Below are 19,187 nucleotides of genomic sequence, written 5' to 3' on the forward strand. Positions count from 1 at the left end.
TTGCACACAGACAAAATCAATGACCTAAGAGACATGTTTAAAAAGCCTAATGTTAAAATATTGTTGGGCTCCCTGTGTACAGGTACCATGACTCTCCCTCCCTTCCCTAGCAAGACAAAAAATTATCATGCTTCTTGTGTGAGGGAATGGTGAGAGGAAAATATATTCCATTTTTTTAAAAACATAGCAAAAAAGACATGCGATAGACGTTATCGTAATCAAATCTGATTCAGAGCTATTAGTTGAAATATGCATTCTTGTTTGCCTTACCTAATGTCAGGGGAACATGTTTTCCTGCTAATATATTTCTTTTGTATAAAAATTCATTACGACCCCTCCCCCCAAAGTAATGAAAGGTCGGTCACGTTGTTGGCAACGGGCAAACAAGCGTTATATGCTAACGAACTACTAAAGTATCAGAACAAACGACAATAAAATCTCTTAATAGAGGAAAATGAGGTGCGAAACATGCCGGCTCTTACAGAAATACAGCGTCCACAGTCTCAATTATCACAGAAACGAGGATATAGACTTACTTTGAGCGAATCCGCGAGGAAAAAGCAACAAGAAAACACAAGCTTGCAAGAAAAATGCACATTTGACAACAAAGTAAACACTTCGGTGGTAAGAACTTCAGCAAACTTTTATTAATTGAGATCTAAGTGTTTAAAGATCGTCCCCTTAGAACCATTAGGAACATGAAATGTTATTTGATTCTAAATTCCCCTTCTGGTTTCCAAGATTAGATCTGTTGTTGATGAGAAGAGCCTGACTTCACGATATTTTTTTTACCGCCGCATTCTTCCTAGCTAGTCTTGAATGAGTTAATATTTGTCCTAATTCTTAGACGCTTTCGTTGCGAATCCACATGTTTAGTGTCTTTCGCTATATATTCATTGGAGTCAGTTAACACAACCGCACGCTTTGGTTTGCGAATATAGACTCCAATGAATATATAGCGAAAGACACTAAATTCATTATCAATAACGTCATCTCTGTTATATGATACTTAAGTAGAGTGTGTTAATACACTACATCCCTCCCCTTTTAGATAAGAAAATCTAAACAAACCGCAAGAACGACCACTAGTGGTTGACAATGTAGTCAGCAAACTTGGCTGGTGGCTTCCGCACTCGTACGCTCCGTCTGACTTCAGGTGCGGAAGTTTCAGTCGCCATAGTAACCTTATCTGGCCCTGTATGCTCTGTTTCCGGTTCAGGCTCTGAAACTTCTACTTCAGTATCGGGTTCTGCTACTTGTACTTTCTTCGCGAACGGAACATTCCGCCTAACAGTACTTTCATTCTCCTTTGATTGCGCTATCATGTCTGGACCATTAAGGTTGATTACCTTGTACTTTTCTGGTCGGAAATTCGGTTGTAATTTACCTTTTGTCTCATTCCGCATTACTACTATATCTCCTTCCTGAATGTTGCTATCCGCCGCCTTCTTGTCTGCATAGTCTTTCATCTTTAGCTTATACTCCATATCTCTTTCTCTTGCCACTTCTGGAATGGCAGCAGCTGAATAATCTAACTGTGGTAGCGCTTATTCCTCATTTCTCTTCGGAACATCAAAGAAAAGGGAGTGCACCTAGTACTTGTATGCAGAGTTGACCTGTATGCTACTAGGAACTTCCTAAACTCTTTCTGAAGATCCTTTTACTCTACTGTGGCTATTTTAAGTATCTTCTCTATGATTCTGTTAGTCCTCTCTATGAGACCATTTGCCTGTGGCCACAACAGAGTAGTTGACACCCACTTGATGCCATTGCTTTTAAGGTATGCCTCAAACTCTACCGAAGTGAACTGTGGCGCATTGTCTGACCTAAGGGCTTCTGGGTAACCAAATCTCGTAAAAATGGCATCCAGAAAATCTATAACTGCCCCTGTCTTAGTAGATCTGAGCAATGCTGCCTCAAAGTACCTACTGAAGTAATCAATTATCACTATAACGTAACAACCATCTGGAAGTGGGCCTAACAAGTCTGTACTACAAAACTTCCAGGGTGATGTTGGCATCTCTGTTGTTGCTATGGGAACTGGTCTGTCATAACTAGACACTAGCTGGCATGACTGACATGATTTACACAGTTTCTCTATGTCCTTATCAATGCCTACCCACCACACTGTGCTTCTTAGACGTTGTTTACACTTGACAATACCCTGGTGTCCCTCATGAGCTAGCCTTAAAACTCTATCTTGTAAACTAGGTGGAATGAATATCCTTTTTCCTCTCAAGATTACACCGTCACTCTCACTGAGCTCTGATCTGACTGCTTTGATGCTTGTTGAACATTTCTCCCATCTTCCTGTCCTAATTGCTTCCTTGACTACTTGTACAACCTCACATTCATCTGAACTGGCCTTGATTTCATGCCATGACATAGCTTCCGGCACTGCCTCCTGAACAATTATAGAAATATACTCCCTAGTATCATCTCCTACAGGAAACTCTACATTGCCTCTGCAGCTCAACCTAGACATCGGGTCGGCAATATTAGACTCGCCTGGCCTATAAACTATCCTAAACTTATAAGGTACTAATCGTAAACTCCACCTTTCTAATCTAGGTGTCGACTTAGAATTAGCATTGTTAAAGATGTGTGTAAGTGGCTATGATCCGTGACTAACGTGAACTGTATACCTAACAGATACAATCTGAAATGCTCACACGCCCACACTAAAGCCAAAGCTTCTCTCTCCGTCTGTGAATATCTACTCTCCACATCTGACAAACTACGGTGTCCATAAGCAACTACCTTTTCAGTTCCTCCCTGCTTCTGTATCAAAACTGCCCCAAGCCCTACAGGACTAGCACCCGCCACTACGAGAGTTTCTGCCTGCCTATCAAAATAAGCTAAGGTCTCGCTGGCACTCATCACACGCTTGATAGTCTGAAAACTATCTTCTTGTCTGGGGGTCCACTCAAAGGTCACTGACTTCCTAGTAAGTTCCCTTAAAGGCGAGAAAAGTGTTGCTAAATCTGGGATATACCTGCCTACATACTTAACTAAGCCTAAGAATCCACGTAGCTCTGTTACATTAACTGGCGCTCTAGCATTGACTATGGACTCCACTTTGCCTGGGTCTGCAGCTATCCCTTTGTCAGAAATTACGTGTCCTAAAAACGTAACCCGAAGATAAACCAAACCGACACTTCTCCGGATTAAGGGTTAACCCGCTCTCTGTTAATCTTTCCATAACACTAGTTAGTCTTTTCTTGTGTTCAGCCTGATCTTTACCAAATACCATTATGTCATCTGCCAAGTTTAACACTCCTGGCAATCCAACTAACACCTTCTGCACTGTATACTGATATACCTCTGGTGCACTGCAAATTCCCACACCTAACCTCTTCATGCGAAATAATCCTACATGGGATATGAAAGTGGTTACGTCTCGCGATTCCTCCTCTAATTCTAACTGAAAAAATCCTTGGTTAAGGTTTAACTTTGAGAAAACTGTAGCACCATTAAGCTCAACTAGCATTTCCTGCATAGTCGGAATCGGATACCTTTCGCTGGTTAACTGCCTGGTTAACCTTCCTCAAATCAATGCCACATCCTAATTTCCTCATTTGCCTCAGGAATTACCACAATAGGGCTTACCCATCTCGATGCTACACCTTCCACTGGTTCGATTATGTCTTCCTCTTGTAGTCTTTTCAGGAGATCCGCCACCTTGTCTCGATAACCGAATGGCAATCGTCTTACTGGCTGAGCAACCGGTTCCACCTTATCGTCAATGTGTAACTTAACCTTATTTCCCTTTAGTTTGCCCACCCGTGAAAAGCACTCTGGAAATTTAGACTTCATTTCCGAACCTAGGCTAGTGTTACATTGATGTTCTTGTTTTGAAACTGAATTTACATGTAATAATTGTAGCTTCTTAGCAGTATTATGACTAATCAAATTGCTAACTGATGCATTGCCATCAAAAACATAAAATGTTGCAACACATTTCCGGCTAAAGATACTAACTTCCGTTTCAAATTCGCCTTTCAGCTTAAGCGCGTCCTCTTGATCAAAAGCATACAATTTCTTGCTGGTTTTCCTAAGCGAAACATTACTCTTAATTTCCTCGTAAAGCTTACTTGAAACAATATTCGCCGCTGCCCCGGAATCAATAATAGACGGAAAACTCTTTCCCTCGACTATCGCCTGACACATAGGAGTCTCCCTGAGTTGCCTAATCTCCTCATCTACAGAAAATAAATGGGTCACCCCCACTGTCCTTATCTGCTGACTCTTCCGTTATCTGGTGTTGAATTCCACCGCGCACGTCCTCGTCCGCGCACGTCCTCGTCCACGCACAGCATGAGATTTCAACTCTCCTCCTTTGCAAAATTTCGACTTTGCAAAATGTCCTACGACTCAACAGTTGTTGCATTTCTTTCCCAATACTTTACAGACCTTGTCGCTGGACCGGTGCCCTTTTCCTCCGCAGCGATAGCACTCTACTTCGGACTTTACGTTGGAAATTCCACTTTGCTGTTCGATTGGGGGGGTGTCGACTTTTCCTCCACGTGCTGAATCTTCAAACAGCAAAAACGTGTTTGCCAACTGAATCGCCTGGGCCAAAGTTAGATCGTTCCCCTTCTTCAAAAGTTTCCGCTCTATGCCACTGTGGTTTAAACCAGATATAAACTGTTCAACGAGGTTCTCGTTTAAAGTCTCTCCGGTAAACCCGCAATGTCGGATTGTATTCCGCAATCTTACCTCGAAAGCCGCCACACTTTCGTTTTCTTCCCTCTTTACTGCACGGAATTTCGTCCTCTCAAGTCGCGTATTCCGCACGGAACCATAATGCTCCATTAACTTTTCCTTGAGGACTTTGAATTCCACCGTTTTAAGTACTTCGGGCGACACTAGATCCCTCAGTGTTTCATACTGCCCCCCAGTTAGTCCGCAAAGGAGAAGCGCAACCTTGCTTTCCTCTGGAGTCTTCATCAAATCCCAATAACATTCCAACCGCTCCATATAGCTATCGATGTCACCAACTCCTGTATAAGTTGGGACAGGGACGCCCTGTGCCATCTGCTGGGCCATGATCCCGAATCGCTCGTCGCCAATTAGTGTCTTTCGTCATTTAGTGTCTAACGTCATCTCTGTTATATGATACTTAAGTAAAGTGTGCTAATACACTACAACATGTAATAAAGTTTAGCAGTTCCGTAAACCCAAACCTATACTGCACAGAATCGTGACAGAGGTTTGAAAATTAATTTAGCGCATTGACCCCTCAACCGGCCTGTACCGGCTTTGGGAAGTACCCACAACCCAAAAAATTCATAGATGCAAAATTAACACAACAAGATGAAGATACTCAGGCATCAGTATAAGGGATAAATGGTCTTGAAGATATTCATCCAACCAAGGTGTTGGCAACTTCTCTTAAGCCAAATAATAGCACCGGTTCTTTGACAAATTTCAAATCGAACAAGGAAAGAAAAGCAGAATCACCCCTCTCAATAAAACGCCCAAAATACCACACAAGGGAAAGAGGTCAGCAAACACAGCTCAAGACACAAATAGATACCTTGATTCTGATCCTCCAGGTTCATTTCCATGGCCTCAAAACACAATGTCCACTCCTTGAAGGCTTGTAAAACCACGAAGATGCCTTTACGGATTGCAAAGCATTCTGGGAGATCCAAGGAAAAATTCACGATCTCTTGATTTTCTGCCGCTGTGTCTAAATACAGACAATTAGTCAATATTACAAAGCATATTGTTAACGCCACCCACAATTAAGCTTTATTCATAAGCTATTAGCTGTGTTTCGATTAAGCCTCTTAGACTTTTAGTGAAAGCTTAAACTACAATAGCATTCTTTTTTGGTTATCATGTTTATAGGTAAATCATGGAGTAGATAAGAAGTTTCTGTTTAAGTTAGTGCATTGCATATGAAATATATTTCTATTAATTTTTAAGGAGGACCATAGGAGAATCTTATTTCAAGACAGAGTACAACACCATAGAAGCCAGGACTATTTTAGAGATGCCATTCATAGTCGAAGCTATAGCAGTTGTGCAGGTCCGTCACCTTTACCTGCACCAACTGCATGCCCCACCCACACCCATCCCTTAGATGGAAGCCATCGCTTGCCAAGGTGGATTTCAGCTTTGGGCCTGTGGCTTACAACAAAGCAGGTATGTGAACTTGAAAACTTAAAAAGAGGGAGGAGTTAGTAGACAGATTGATTGACTGACCAACAGCTGAATAGACAGATAGAGCTGTTGTGCAGCCAGGGATAAGGCAAGGGTCATTATTTTATGGGCGGGGGCTGTTATGTTTGGGGCGAGGGTTGCAATTTTTTGAGTGCCGATTTTGGGGAGGGCCTCAATTTTTAATAAGGGTTTAGGGGAGGGCCTTATTTTTTGAACAGGTATTCTGATCAATTCCGGAGCCTCCTAATTGTCTGGAATTTACATATGAAGAAAACGTTGTCGAAAACGTTGTCGTTCTGGAAGTCTGGTACATAGGAAACATAGTTTCTTTTCAGAGACTTTCTCCATTGACTAAAGATGGCCACTATCACTGTTTTCTCTCTTAACTACATATCGTAAAGTTTACGAAGCACCTGCATTACGGCGACCTTAAAATGACAAGAATCGTGCAGTTTTTCCAAAAAAGAAATATATTATATAGTTTCCTTATATGGAAGTGACCACGTTTGGAAAAAAAGGACAATTTTTTTGCTAAATATTCTTGATATGAAAAAATTTTCTAGGGAGAACCCCAGACAGCCTAAAAATGCAATAAGTAAATATGATGGTCCTGTTGCCTGCACTTTCATGACTTCTGTTTGGCTGCAATTCTATTTGTTTTATCTTTTAAGGTTTGATTTTTCAAATTTCCATTCATGTCGCCGCCACTTACTTTTCAGATTGGTACGAAAATACTCAATATATTATTACCTAATTTTTTTTAGGAATAATGACAATAATGACAAACATTTCATGGTGGAGTATGCCCCCGGACCACTTGATATGGGCTTGAAATCAACACTGCTCTTAACTTGAGGATGTTAAAAGGCCGGCTCTGCTGCTCTGCTTATTATTATTATTTTTTAAACATGGCACCGTAGCTGCACTGCTGTAGAGTGCTTATACAAACATAATCAAGACGAAGTCAATGGATTTTGAATCTTTTTGTTCTGGGGGAGGGCCTAAATTTTTGGTTGCCTTTTTAGGGGAAGGTTGCCATTTTTGGGCTTTAAAGTGGGGGAGGGTCAAAATTTTTGAACCAGAAAAAAATTCAATTTAGCAGCCCCCCCCCCCCGATAAATAATGACCCTTCCCTTACATGCAAAGGGGTGTACAGGCGTAGTTATTGTATTGAAAATTGTCTAGTATTTAGGCCTTTTTTATCAATAAAATACCTCTTATTTTTAGAGTTTCATTGTCTCTTACTGTAGCTACTGTATACCCTTGTGGGTGAATGGACATATGGACTGAATGTTCATATTATTCCACATTATTCTTATAGGGTGTATTTTATATTTAAAATTTCGTTATTCCCTTTTCATCAGAAAGCTTTATTCTACCAGAGCTTCACCCGACATCTTGAGCTATTAGATCCTTCCAAACGAAATGCCTTGGTAAGTCCTACACTGCGTTTTCAAGTATATTTTACTGATAAAATGGGCCATGACCAGCATTAATTGCCCTTAGTGCTGTTCCTTATTATTCTCCTTTATGTTTAAAAAAAACATCTGGCCCCAATATAGGCTCCCACCCAAGGTATCTGAGTAGGCTGAGTTTCCCCTTAATCTAATGTAGTGGACCATTTTTTTCTTAATAATCCCTATAATGACTTCCAGTAACTGCAATATTCTTTGGAAGAATGGCGCTACAGTACTTTCTTGTCGAGTGGGTTGGTTGTTCAGAATCCCCAGAGTCCTCATCTGTCTTCAGGCTTGCATAGATAGGGGAAAGAGGCTGAGACACACAAGCCCCTTGAAATTAACGTTTTATATACAAGTTCTTCCTTACGTACAAACTGTATCCTAAAATTTTGATTTGCTGTGAATAGGACCCACTCCCTCATGTGTCCCGATGTTGTCATGCACGCACACTATCAGCACTCCAAAGACAGCGAAGACGACTCAAACTTGAAGAAGAATACAAAACACAAGAGGTAGGGCTCACTTCTCTGCAGCCACCTGTGTTATCTGGGTAGAGAGGAAGGCGGGGACAGGAAGGAGTGGTGTTTGAGATACACATCTGAACAACACTTTGCTACAAAGGAGACTAGTAAAACCTAGCCTGAGTATCGGCGGGACAACTAATTATCTTGTTTCTAAAGGTTATATTCTATCCTTTTTGTAACCTCCATCAGGCAGTCGAAATCAAACACAGGATTTTAAGGCCGGGGGGGGGGGGGGGGAGAGGGGGTTTCGTATACCTATAATGCGAACCATTTTCCCTTAGGTAGCTCGCAGCGGTACTCAATTTTCCAAAGCGGACCTTTCAGTCCAGTAGGGGTTCTTCCGAACCCCCCCTGGCTACAGGCCTGATCAACGTTATCCTTTTGTGGCAAAAGTGACAGGAATAGGTGGCAGCCGATAAATATAATTTACATTGTTATGGAAAATGTCAAATCTTTCAGCGTTTTATTCGTCTTCTTGAGCGATTTGCAAAAATCACTGAGACCTGGGAGCGAATCAAGAACCAATCAGAGGCGCTTGGAATGGAACACCAAAATCGCCTCAACAACTTCAAGAAGTTTAAAGGTAAGTCTTGTATTGTGTGCCACTTGAGAAGGTTGTGACATCAGAGAAGGTGTGATTTTCAAATGGGTAGGGTGAGGGAGGGGGAATATTGTTGGCTGTTAGGTTGTATTTCCCTTACTTATGATGAACAAAATCAGGCTTCGTCACGAAAAAGGCCACACACGACAGAATGATGGGCGATGACGTGGGTTTCTAAGACAGCGTCCCTAGAATGTTACATAATCAATATTACAAAATAATCAAATAATACGTTATTGTTAAAACTCTTTTTAGATAACTACAAAGACCCAGCGGAGATTCTACGCAAGAAGCGTGAGGAAAGGGAGCGACAGGAGAAAGAAAGACGTAAAGCCCTGAAAATCGAACGAGAAAAGGAACAGGAGAGGCAAGGGATAATCTTACCAGAAATTATATATTCTGATTACGATGAAGAGATGCGTGAATTACTAGCCGCCATGACGGAATCTTCGGAGTCAGTTACTGAGAATGAACTTGAAAGTATTGACAATACGGGTCTGATGGTGCCTGAGGTCAGCAAGGAGGAAACAGAAAAGCCGCCAAGCTCAAGCCCTCAACCTGTGCATGAAGATGTGACTAAAGACACTCCAAGATCGCCTTCAGTAGAGGTAGTGCGTCAGTCTTCACTTTCATTCCTATCGCTCGTTTAAAATGAGGCTATTCTTTAGTACAGCAAAAGCCAATTTCTAAAAGGCTTACCAGCGGACTTTGAGGTCTAGTGTATTTGAAAACTAACGTTACAGTAAATCGATTAAAGGATGCGTGTCGTTTATTTCAAAGTGCGTCAAGTTCAACACAAAGTGTATAGACAAAACTAATCTTTGTTATTGTTTAAAATTGAAAATACAACGGTTTTATTTCTCAAGGAAACTTCAAAATAATAATGAATGTAGTCTGATAAGTTATTCACGATATTTGGTTAAAAATATCTTAGTTGGTTACTCGCTTGAATTAGTTGATGGAAATTGGTGCTTTGTGTGACTCCTCATTGGCAGGAATCGGCTCTATTAGTTGTTTTGCTTGGTGTAACGTTTATTTCCTGTTTTGGAAAGGAGGAGACGGTAGAGGAACCACCCTCCATAGACGAACCGACTCCTGTTGCGGAGAGTCCACAGGAGGACGAGCTACCCAATGAGTCGGATGAAAGCCTTAAGTCACAGTCAAGTCAGTACTTAGCCCCTCCCACACTAGCGGCGCTAAACACAGGGGATGATATGACGCTAGCAAATGGACGAATGTCGCCTGATGAAACAGGTAATAGGGAGCTTTTAGAGTGATCTTCAAACTGCGCTTAGCCATCATTATATTTTCCCAGAAGCGAGGCAAATCACGTATTTTTAGAAAGGCAAGGCTGACAGGAAGGACGTTTTTTTTTATCAGAGTGTTTCCGTGCCGTTTTTAGCTTCCTTTTTATCCTGTCAGGGTCAAGACAAAAACCGAGTTTATTCTACATGAAGGTCGATTCTCAATTTAGTGCTGTTATCCGGATGGGGCGCACTCAACCAAATAATATAATCAAAAGATTAATGATAAATTAATCAATGATCACAAGATAATTATCGATGATTTGTATTGTAAAAAAATATGACAAAAACGTTGTCCAAATGATTGTCTAGTTGATGCCTTATTGGTGATGATACTGTCAAGTGGTTTTGGTAATAAATTGTGAGGCCAGTCCTTACCGCGTGGGAGTGTTCCTGTCCTAGCACTCTAATGCTAATTATATATTTTAATAAAGATGATTGTATTTAATCTAGTTGGTATCATGTCCGGTAAAGCACCTGTCCCACTTGGGCTGTCCAATGGGGTGATTCCGGACACTGGCATCCGGGTTTCGTCCGTACAAGATCGTTACCACACTGGTGGCCAGGCACGGTTAGGTAACTTAAAGCACGGTAAACAGGGCGGGGCATGGTGTCCCAAAAAGAGCGACGCCAAGCAGTACATGGAGGTGGACCTAGGAGGCACCGCTACCATTATGCAGGTAAATGTACAGTTAGAAGCTAACTCATCATCACGGTCATCGCCATCGTCATCATCGTCGTCGTGATCATCATCAGCATCATCATCATCATCATCATCAACAACAACATAAACTCCATCACCATAATCATTATCATCGATATTATCCTCAACAACATTACCAGACATAATCGACATTACAATCATCATCATTATCGACAACAACAACAACAACACCATAATCATTATCATCAACAACAAGATCACAAACAACATCACATCACTTTTATCTTCGTTACTATCATCTTCAACAGCTCTATCATCTTCAATGTCATCATCATTATCATCATCAACAGCAAACATCATCATCATTCAATACTATCGTCATCACCATAATAATAAGCACAAACAACCATCACGATTGTCGTCATATCATAGTCATCAACAGCAATAACATCTTCATCATCAGTATCATCGTCATCGTCATAATTGTCATCAACAGCAACATCATCTACAACAGTATCAACATCAGCATTGTCATCACCATCCCCATTGTATTCGTAGTTGTTGTGGGACTGTTAGCATTGTTTTTTGTGGTTGTTTTCGTGGCTAATGTCCTTGTACCTAATGTACCTTGACCTATTTAGCGTTTGTCCTAGTTTACCTAGTGCTTACAACCTTTTGTTATTTCCTTTTATAGGTTGCGACTCAGGGCTATCCAGGAGACGAGAACGTTGCTCCAAAAGACATGCGATGGGTGAAGAGCTTCACCCTCTCATACAGTGATGACGGCAAGAAGTGGACACCGTACACCGAAAGCGGCAAAGTCAAGGTGAATACGACATCAGCATCTTTGGGATAGATATTTCAGGGGCGTGTCAGGCTGTGGTCCAACACTAATTCGCTGGCTTTGGTTTGAAAATTGCAATTATTGTTCTCTTCGCTTATCTGGTGGCCTCTAGACCCATCTATAAACGTTTTCCATGTATTTACTCTGAACAGTGTATTATAGCCGAATTCTTTGTTGCGCGACCGCGAGAAATTCTTAACTCATTTCTCGTCTGGAAATAGCACGTAGTCAATCATACCACGTGACCAATTAATTCTCTAACTGTGTGCAGTCAAATTGCTTATGACGCCATCGGTTGGTTTAGACGGCTGATTGACTACGCGCTATTCCCAAACGAGACAAGGAGTTCGAATTCGCCGAGTTCGCGCAACAACGACTTTGGCTATAATCACCTAACTATTTGACTATTCAATTCAGTCTATGAGTCAATGCTTCTTGGACGCTCCCATTCCACCCCGCCCTCCTGACAAGCGCCTGGCTGCTGGGCACAGCAATGTTTTGTTGGTTGCTTTCCATATGTATGCTTTGAGGTGCTCCAACATTTCTTTAGTTTTGTGGGCCAATCCAGTAATGTTGGACAAGACCGGCGCTGTATGCACGACGATGTATAGCATGATTGTTTTGTGTGTACGCAATGAGATAAACTGGTTTGGAATATTAAACTGAAGTAATATTAAAATATTAAAACGATACTTCTTTATTTGAAAATTAAAGAATTAGTTTTAAATCTTAAAACAGGTTCTTGAAAACGCCATCAACACTTCGTTGCAAACGTGATATAATAAGGTATGGATTAACTGAGAAATTATAAATCCAAAAGCTACGAATGGTAACGTTCCGATTCTAAACTAAGAAGTAAGATAACTGGCAAATAAATGAGTGGTTGTGTTAACAGGCTATCAACCAAATCCCTAACACAAATAAATCATGAAAATATACACAAATAAAAAATGAAAAGTTATCCAGCAAATTGTTCTCTTAATTCGAATTAGCGTATTCAAACTAATTTTCATTTCCCTAGGGCTTTCCTTTGGCAAAAGCATTAAATTGAATATTGAACTAACATATTTTGCAAAAGCATTATATAGAATTTTGAACTTTAAGAATATTAAATTTTGAACTAAAGAATATTGAATACTGTATTTGAATACTGTATTGAAAAAATTACATATTGAACTAAATTTTCACAGAAATAAAGTTACTCGAAGTTAACATAAATAAATAAAATAAAATCAGGTCAGGTCAGGAAACAAACGACAACAAGTAGCAAAAACAGAATTCTTATTAATAGGATCCCACCACAAGCTAAGAACCCTTCCTTGCAAACCTTCTATTTCTATTGATAACAAGGAACTAAAACAAGTTCAGCAAAGTAGGGTTCTTGGTGTGGAAATTGACGAACACCTAAATTGGGATCAGCACATTGATTCTCTTGCTAAAAAAGTCAGTTCTGGTATAGGAGCCATGAAACGAATTTCTGAATTTGCTAATCAAAATACATTAGTCTCTATTTATAATGCAATCATCCAACCACACCTTAACTACTGTAGCGAGGTGTGGGATACTCTTGGGCAATGTAACACAATCCGTCTTCAAAAATTGCAAAATAGGGCGGCAAGGGTGATCACAAACAGGTCAAATGACACCCCTGCCACAGAGGCTCTAGCTGAATTGGGCTGGCAAAATTTAGAGACCCAGCGAGCAAAGACAAAAGCCAAACAAATGTTTAAAGTTTTGCATGATATGGCTCCAAACTGTCTCACGGACCTTTTCAGCTTAAAGAAAAATATTACAAATTACAATCTCAGAGGCTCCTCCACCTCGCTACAGCTGCCACTCCCAAAAACTGAATTTATGAAAAAAAGTTTCAGCTATGATGGAGCTAAATTATGGAATTCCCTCCCAGAGGCTAGTCGAGATTGTACAAGTTTATCATCATTTGTCAGAGAATTAGAGGCTCACACTTTTATCTAAACAAATAATTAGTTTAGCGTATTTATAGTATTATATACCCACATAGATCAAGTTTTTTTTTTCTTTCGTTATTTATTTAAATACTTTTACTTATAGTTATATTTCTAATTATTATAGATATATATATATATATTTTTCCACACGCCCCTTGTGGAAATCAGCTGTTGTTGACGGGGCAAGCGTGTCTTAAATAAAGTCTATCTAAAAAAAAAAAAAAACAAGTTTTATCTGAGTAACAGTCAGAAACACAGAGCAAAAAAAAATTTATTTTTTGAATACACTCTAATAAAACGTTACCATTTTTAGGTTTTCGAAGGTAATACCGATAACAATATTGTTGTGCTTCGAAGTCTGTCTGAACCAGTTGAGGCGAGATTTGTCCGATTCCAACCCAAGACGTGGAGGAATACAATAGCCATGCGAGCAGAGGTGTACGGAAACTTCGCAGGTACCATGGCTGGCTATTCTCAACTTATTATGGCTTAGATAACCCTCATGTTTGTTCGTCTCATTTGTCTTTTGAGAATATTGGCATTCCCTTTCCACTACCAGAAATACCAAAACGACAAGGAAATACACATATAAGACAAAGAATGGTTGTTTAGTCCCCACTTATTATGGATATTTTTACACAAAAAACCCTTTGAACTCCAATTGTTTGCGCGTCTCGTTTGTTTTTTGGGAATATTGACATTCCCTCATAGACCTTGTTTTGCATCTTTATCATTATACTTCTCTTCCTTCCACAGAAGAGTGTCCCAAAACCCCTAGCGAGCCTTCTGATTCTCCTGGACCTATGTCACCAGAACCAGAAATTATGACGCCAACACCGGAACCTTCTCCTAAACATCGATCACCTAGTCCAAAACTAACCAAGACCCCCACCCCGCCCAGCTGGAGCCTGACCCCCTTGCATGACGAGGTCGACGAGGAAGAGGAAGGCAGCTTTGTGCAGTTCCGGTGCAGCCCCCAGAGAATGACCCCTTTGGATGTGTGGGAGGAGGAGAAAGTAGATGGGGTGGTGCTGTTAGAGCAACGTACGTATCCCCACAGGGGGGGGATGGGTAAAAAATGGGTAAAAATTAGCAGTTATAATATTACTTACTTATTTTTGGATTGAGGAATGTCTAGAAGTTTTTTATCGTTTAGGCTTTGATCGTGTGTTCACAAGTTTCCATATCGTTATCGTGCTCATATGCAATAATGCATCGCCATTATTCACTATCATCTGTCATCATCAACACCTTTGCCCCTTTTTGCTTCCTAATAAGTCTTCGAATCTCGAATAGCGTAGATTTTTTTCTTCTAGTCGTACTTTCTCTACTTATTTGACCGCTTCCTCATGTTATTTTTCCATGTTCTCCAACAGAAAAAAGTATTCGTATCAAGGGAGAAAAGGTTAGTTTTCGAAATAATCAGATTTTTTGTCGTAGAGAAAATATTACCACTTTGATCATTGATATATGTATGTTTTTCATTTATCCCAGCATTTACCTAAATTAAGACATAAACACAAAAAGCCCAAACCAAAGAAAGAAAAGAAGAAAAAGCACAAGAAAAAGCACAAGACCAAGCTCCCTGATATTAATACTGGTTTGGTGGACCGTAAAGAGGAATCGGAAGAAGAGGACGAGACGGGAACACCAGAGCCAGAGGAAGAAGAGGAAGGTTTGAGGCTTCCTACACCACCGCTACCAGAAATACCAAAACGACCAGGTAATATACCAATATAACACCCCTACAAGGGATACCAAACCGATTAGATAATATACCAATACAACACCCTTACAAGGGATACCAAACCGATTAGATAATATAACAATACAACACCCTTACAAGGGATACCAAACCGATTAGATAATATACCAATACAACACCCTTACAAGGGATACCAAACCGATTAGATAATATACCAATACAACACCCTTACAAGGGATACCAAACCGATTAGATAATATACCAATACAACACCCTTACAAGGGATACCAAACCGATTAGATAATATACCAATACAACACCCTTACAAGGGATACCAAACCGATTAGATAATATACCAATACAACACCCTTACAAGGGATACCAAACCGATTAGATAATATACCAATACAACACCCTTACAAGGGATACCAAACCGATTAGGTAATATACCAATACTACACCCCTACAAGGGATACCAAACCGATTAGATAATATACCAATACAACACCCTTACAAGGGATACCAAACCGATTAGATAATATACCAATACAACACCCTTACAAGGGATACCAAACCGATTAGATAATATACCAATACAACACCCTTACAAGGGATACCAAACCGATTAGGTAATATACCAATACAACACCCTTACAAGGGATACCAAACCGATTAGGTAATAACACCCTTACAAGGGATACCAAACCGATTAGGTAATAACACCCTTACAAGGGATACCAAACCGATTAGATAATATACCAATACAACACCCTTACAAGGGATACCAAACCGATTAGATAATATACCAATACAACACCCTTACAAGGGATACCAAACCGATTAGGTAATAACACCCTTACAAGGGATACCAAACCGATTAGATAATATACCAATACAACACCCTTACAAGGGATACCAAACCGATTAGGTAATATACCAATACAACACCCTTACAAGGGATACCAAACCGATTAGATAATATACCAATACAACACCCTTACAAGGGATACCAAACCGATTAGATAATATACCAATAAAATACCCCTACAAGGGATACCAAACCGATTAGGTAATTTACCAATACAACACCTTTACAAGGGATACCAAACCGATTAGATAATATACCAATACAACACCCTTACAAGGGATACCAAACCGATTAGGTAATATACCAATACAACACCCCTACAAGGGATACCAAACCGATTAGATAATATACCAATACAACACTCTTACAAGGGATACCAAACCGATTAGATAATATACCAATACAACACCCTTACAAGGGATACCAAACCGATTAGGTAATATACCAATACAACACCCTTACAAGGGATACCAAACCGATTAGGTAATAACACCCTTACAAGGGATACCAAACCGATTAGGTAATAACACCCTTACAAGGGATACCAAACCGATTAGATAATATACCAATACAACACCCTTACAAGGGATACCAAACCGATTAGATAATATACCAATACAACACCCTTACAAGGGATACCAAACCAATTAGGTAATAACACCCTTACAAGGGATACCAAACCGATTAGATAATATACCAATACAACACCCTTACAAGGGATACCAAACCGATTAGGTAATATACCAATACAACACCCTTACAAGGGATACCAAACCGATTAGATAATATACCAATACAACACCCTTACAAGGGATACCAAACCGATTAGATAATATACCAATACAACACCCTTACAAGGGATACCAAACCGATTAGGTAATATACCAATACAACACCCTTACAAGGGATGCCAAACCGATTAGATAATATACCAATACAACACCCTTACAAGGGATACCAAACCGGTTAGATAATAAACCAATACAACACCCTTACAAGGGATACCAAACCGATTAGATAATATACCAATACAACACCCTTACAAGGGATACCAACCGATTAGATAATATACCAATACAACACCCCTACAAGGGATACCAAACCGATTAGATAATATACCAATACAACACCCTTACAAGGGATATCAACCGATTAGATAATATACCAATACTACACCCTTACAAGGGATACCAAACCGATTAGATAATATACCAATACAACACCCTTACAAGGGATACCGAACCGATTAGATAATATACCAATAAAATACCCCTACAAGGGATACCAAACCGATTAGGTAATTTACCAATACAACACCTTTACAAGGGATACCAAACCGATTAGATAATATACCAATACAACACCCTTACAAGGGATACCAAACCGATTAGGTAATATACCAATACAACACCCCTACAAGGGATACCAAACCGATTAGATAATATACCAATACAACACTCTTACAAGGGATACCAAACCGATTAGGTAATTTACCAATACAACACCCTTACAAGGGATACCAAACCGATTAGATAGTATACCAATACAACACCCTTACAAGCGATACCAAACCGATTAGATAATATAACAATACAACACCCTTACAAGGGATACCAAACCGATTAGATAATATACCAATACAACACCCTTACAAGGGATACCAAACCGATTAGATAATATACCAATACAACACCCTTACAAGGGATACCAAACCGATTAGATAATATACCAATACAACACCCTTACAAGGGATACCAAACCGATTAGATAATATACCAATACAACACCCTTACAAGGGATACCAAACCGATTAGATAATATACCAATACAACACCATTACAAGGGATACCAAACCGATTAGATAATATACCAATACAACACCCTTACAAGGGATACCAAACCGATTAGGTAATATACCAATACAACACCCTTACAAGGGATACCAACCCGATTAGAGAATATACCAATACAACACCCTTACAAGGGATACCAAACCGATAAGGTAATATACCAATACAACACCCTTACAAGGGATACCAAACCGATTAGGTAATAACACCCTTACAAGGGATACCAAACCGATTAGATAATATACCAATACAACACCCTTACAAGGGATACCAAACCGATTAGATAATATACCAATACAACACCCTTACAAGGGATACCAAACCAATTAGGTAATAACACCCTTACAAGGGATACCAAACCGATTAGATAATATACCAATACAACACCCTTACAAGGGATACCAAACCGATTAGGTAATATACCAATACAACACCCTTACAAGGGATACCAAACCGATTAGATAATATACCAATACAACACCCTTACAAGGGATACCAAACCGATTAGATAATATACCAATACAACACCCTTACAAGGGATACCAAACCGATTAGGTAATATACCAATACAACACCCTTACAAGGGATGCCAAACCGATTAGATAATATACCAATACAACACCCTTACAAGGGATACCAAACCGGTTAGATAATAAACCAATACAACACCCTTACAAGGGATACCAAACCGATTAGATAATATACCAATACAACACCCTTACAAGGGATACCAACCGATTAGATAATATACCAATACAACACCCCTACAAGGGATACCAAACCGATTAGATAATATACCAATACAACACCCTTACAAGGGATATCAACCGATTAGATAATATACCAATACTACACCCTTACAAGGGATACCAAACCGATTAGATAATATACCAATACAACACCCTTACAAGGGATACCGAACCGATTAGATAATATACCAATAAAATACCCCTACAAGGGATACCAAACCGATTAGGTAATTTACCAATACAACACCTTTACAAGGGATACCAAACCGATTAGATAATATACCAATACAACACCCTTACAAGGGATACCAAACCGATTAGGTAATATACCAATACAACACCCCTACAAGGGATACCAAACCGATTAGATAATATACCAATACAACACTCTTACAAGGGATACCAAACCGATTAGGTAATTTACCAATACAACACCCTTACAAGGGATACCAAACCGATTAGATAGTATACCAATACAAC

The 19,187-nt window shown here is 39.7% G+C and overlaps 1 protein-coding gene across 1 annotated transcript in view; it reads left to right on the forward strand.

Annotated features, from left to right (window-relative positions):
* The first annotated feature begins 360 nt into the window (after positions 1–360).
* The window catches only part of LOC5512447, a 28,239-nt gene continuing 9,412 nt past the window's right edge, over positions 361–19,187 (forward strand). Inside the window, exons 1-13 of the mRNA XM_048722717.1 lie at positions 361–624; positions 5,935–6,153; positions 7,536–7,604; positions 8,039–8,143; positions 8,615–8,738; positions 9,012–9,364; positions 9,809–10,010; positions 10,514–10,740; positions 11,419–11,550; positions 13,849–13,990; positions 14,292–14,579; positions 14,912–14,940; positions 15,030–15,258. Of these exons, the coding sequence (XP_048578674.1) occupies positions 469–624; positions 5,935–6,153; positions 7,536–7,604; positions 8,039–8,143; positions 8,615–8,738; positions 9,012–9,364; positions 9,809–10,010; positions 10,514–10,740; positions 11,419–11,550; positions 13,849–13,990; positions 14,292–14,579; positions 14,912–14,940; positions 15,030–15,258 (2,275 nt within the window). The 5' untranslated portion in view covers positions 361–468. The remainder of the gene's footprint in view (positions 625–5,934; positions 6,154–7,535; positions 7,605–8,038; positions 8,144–8,614; positions 8,739–9,011; positions 9,365–9,808; positions 10,011–10,513; positions 10,741–11,418; positions 11,551–13,848; positions 13,991–14,291; positions 14,580–14,911; positions 14,941–15,029; positions 15,259–19,187) is intronic.

The sequence above is a fragment of the Nematostella vectensis genome, chromosome 15, assembly GCF_932526225.1.
Source record: "Nematostella vectensis chromosome 15, jaNemVect1.1, whole genome shotgun sequence".
In the NCBI taxonomy this organism is placed as follows: Eukaryota; Metazoa; Cnidaria; class Anthozoa; order Actiniaria; family Edwardsiidae; genus Nematostella; species Nematostella vectensis.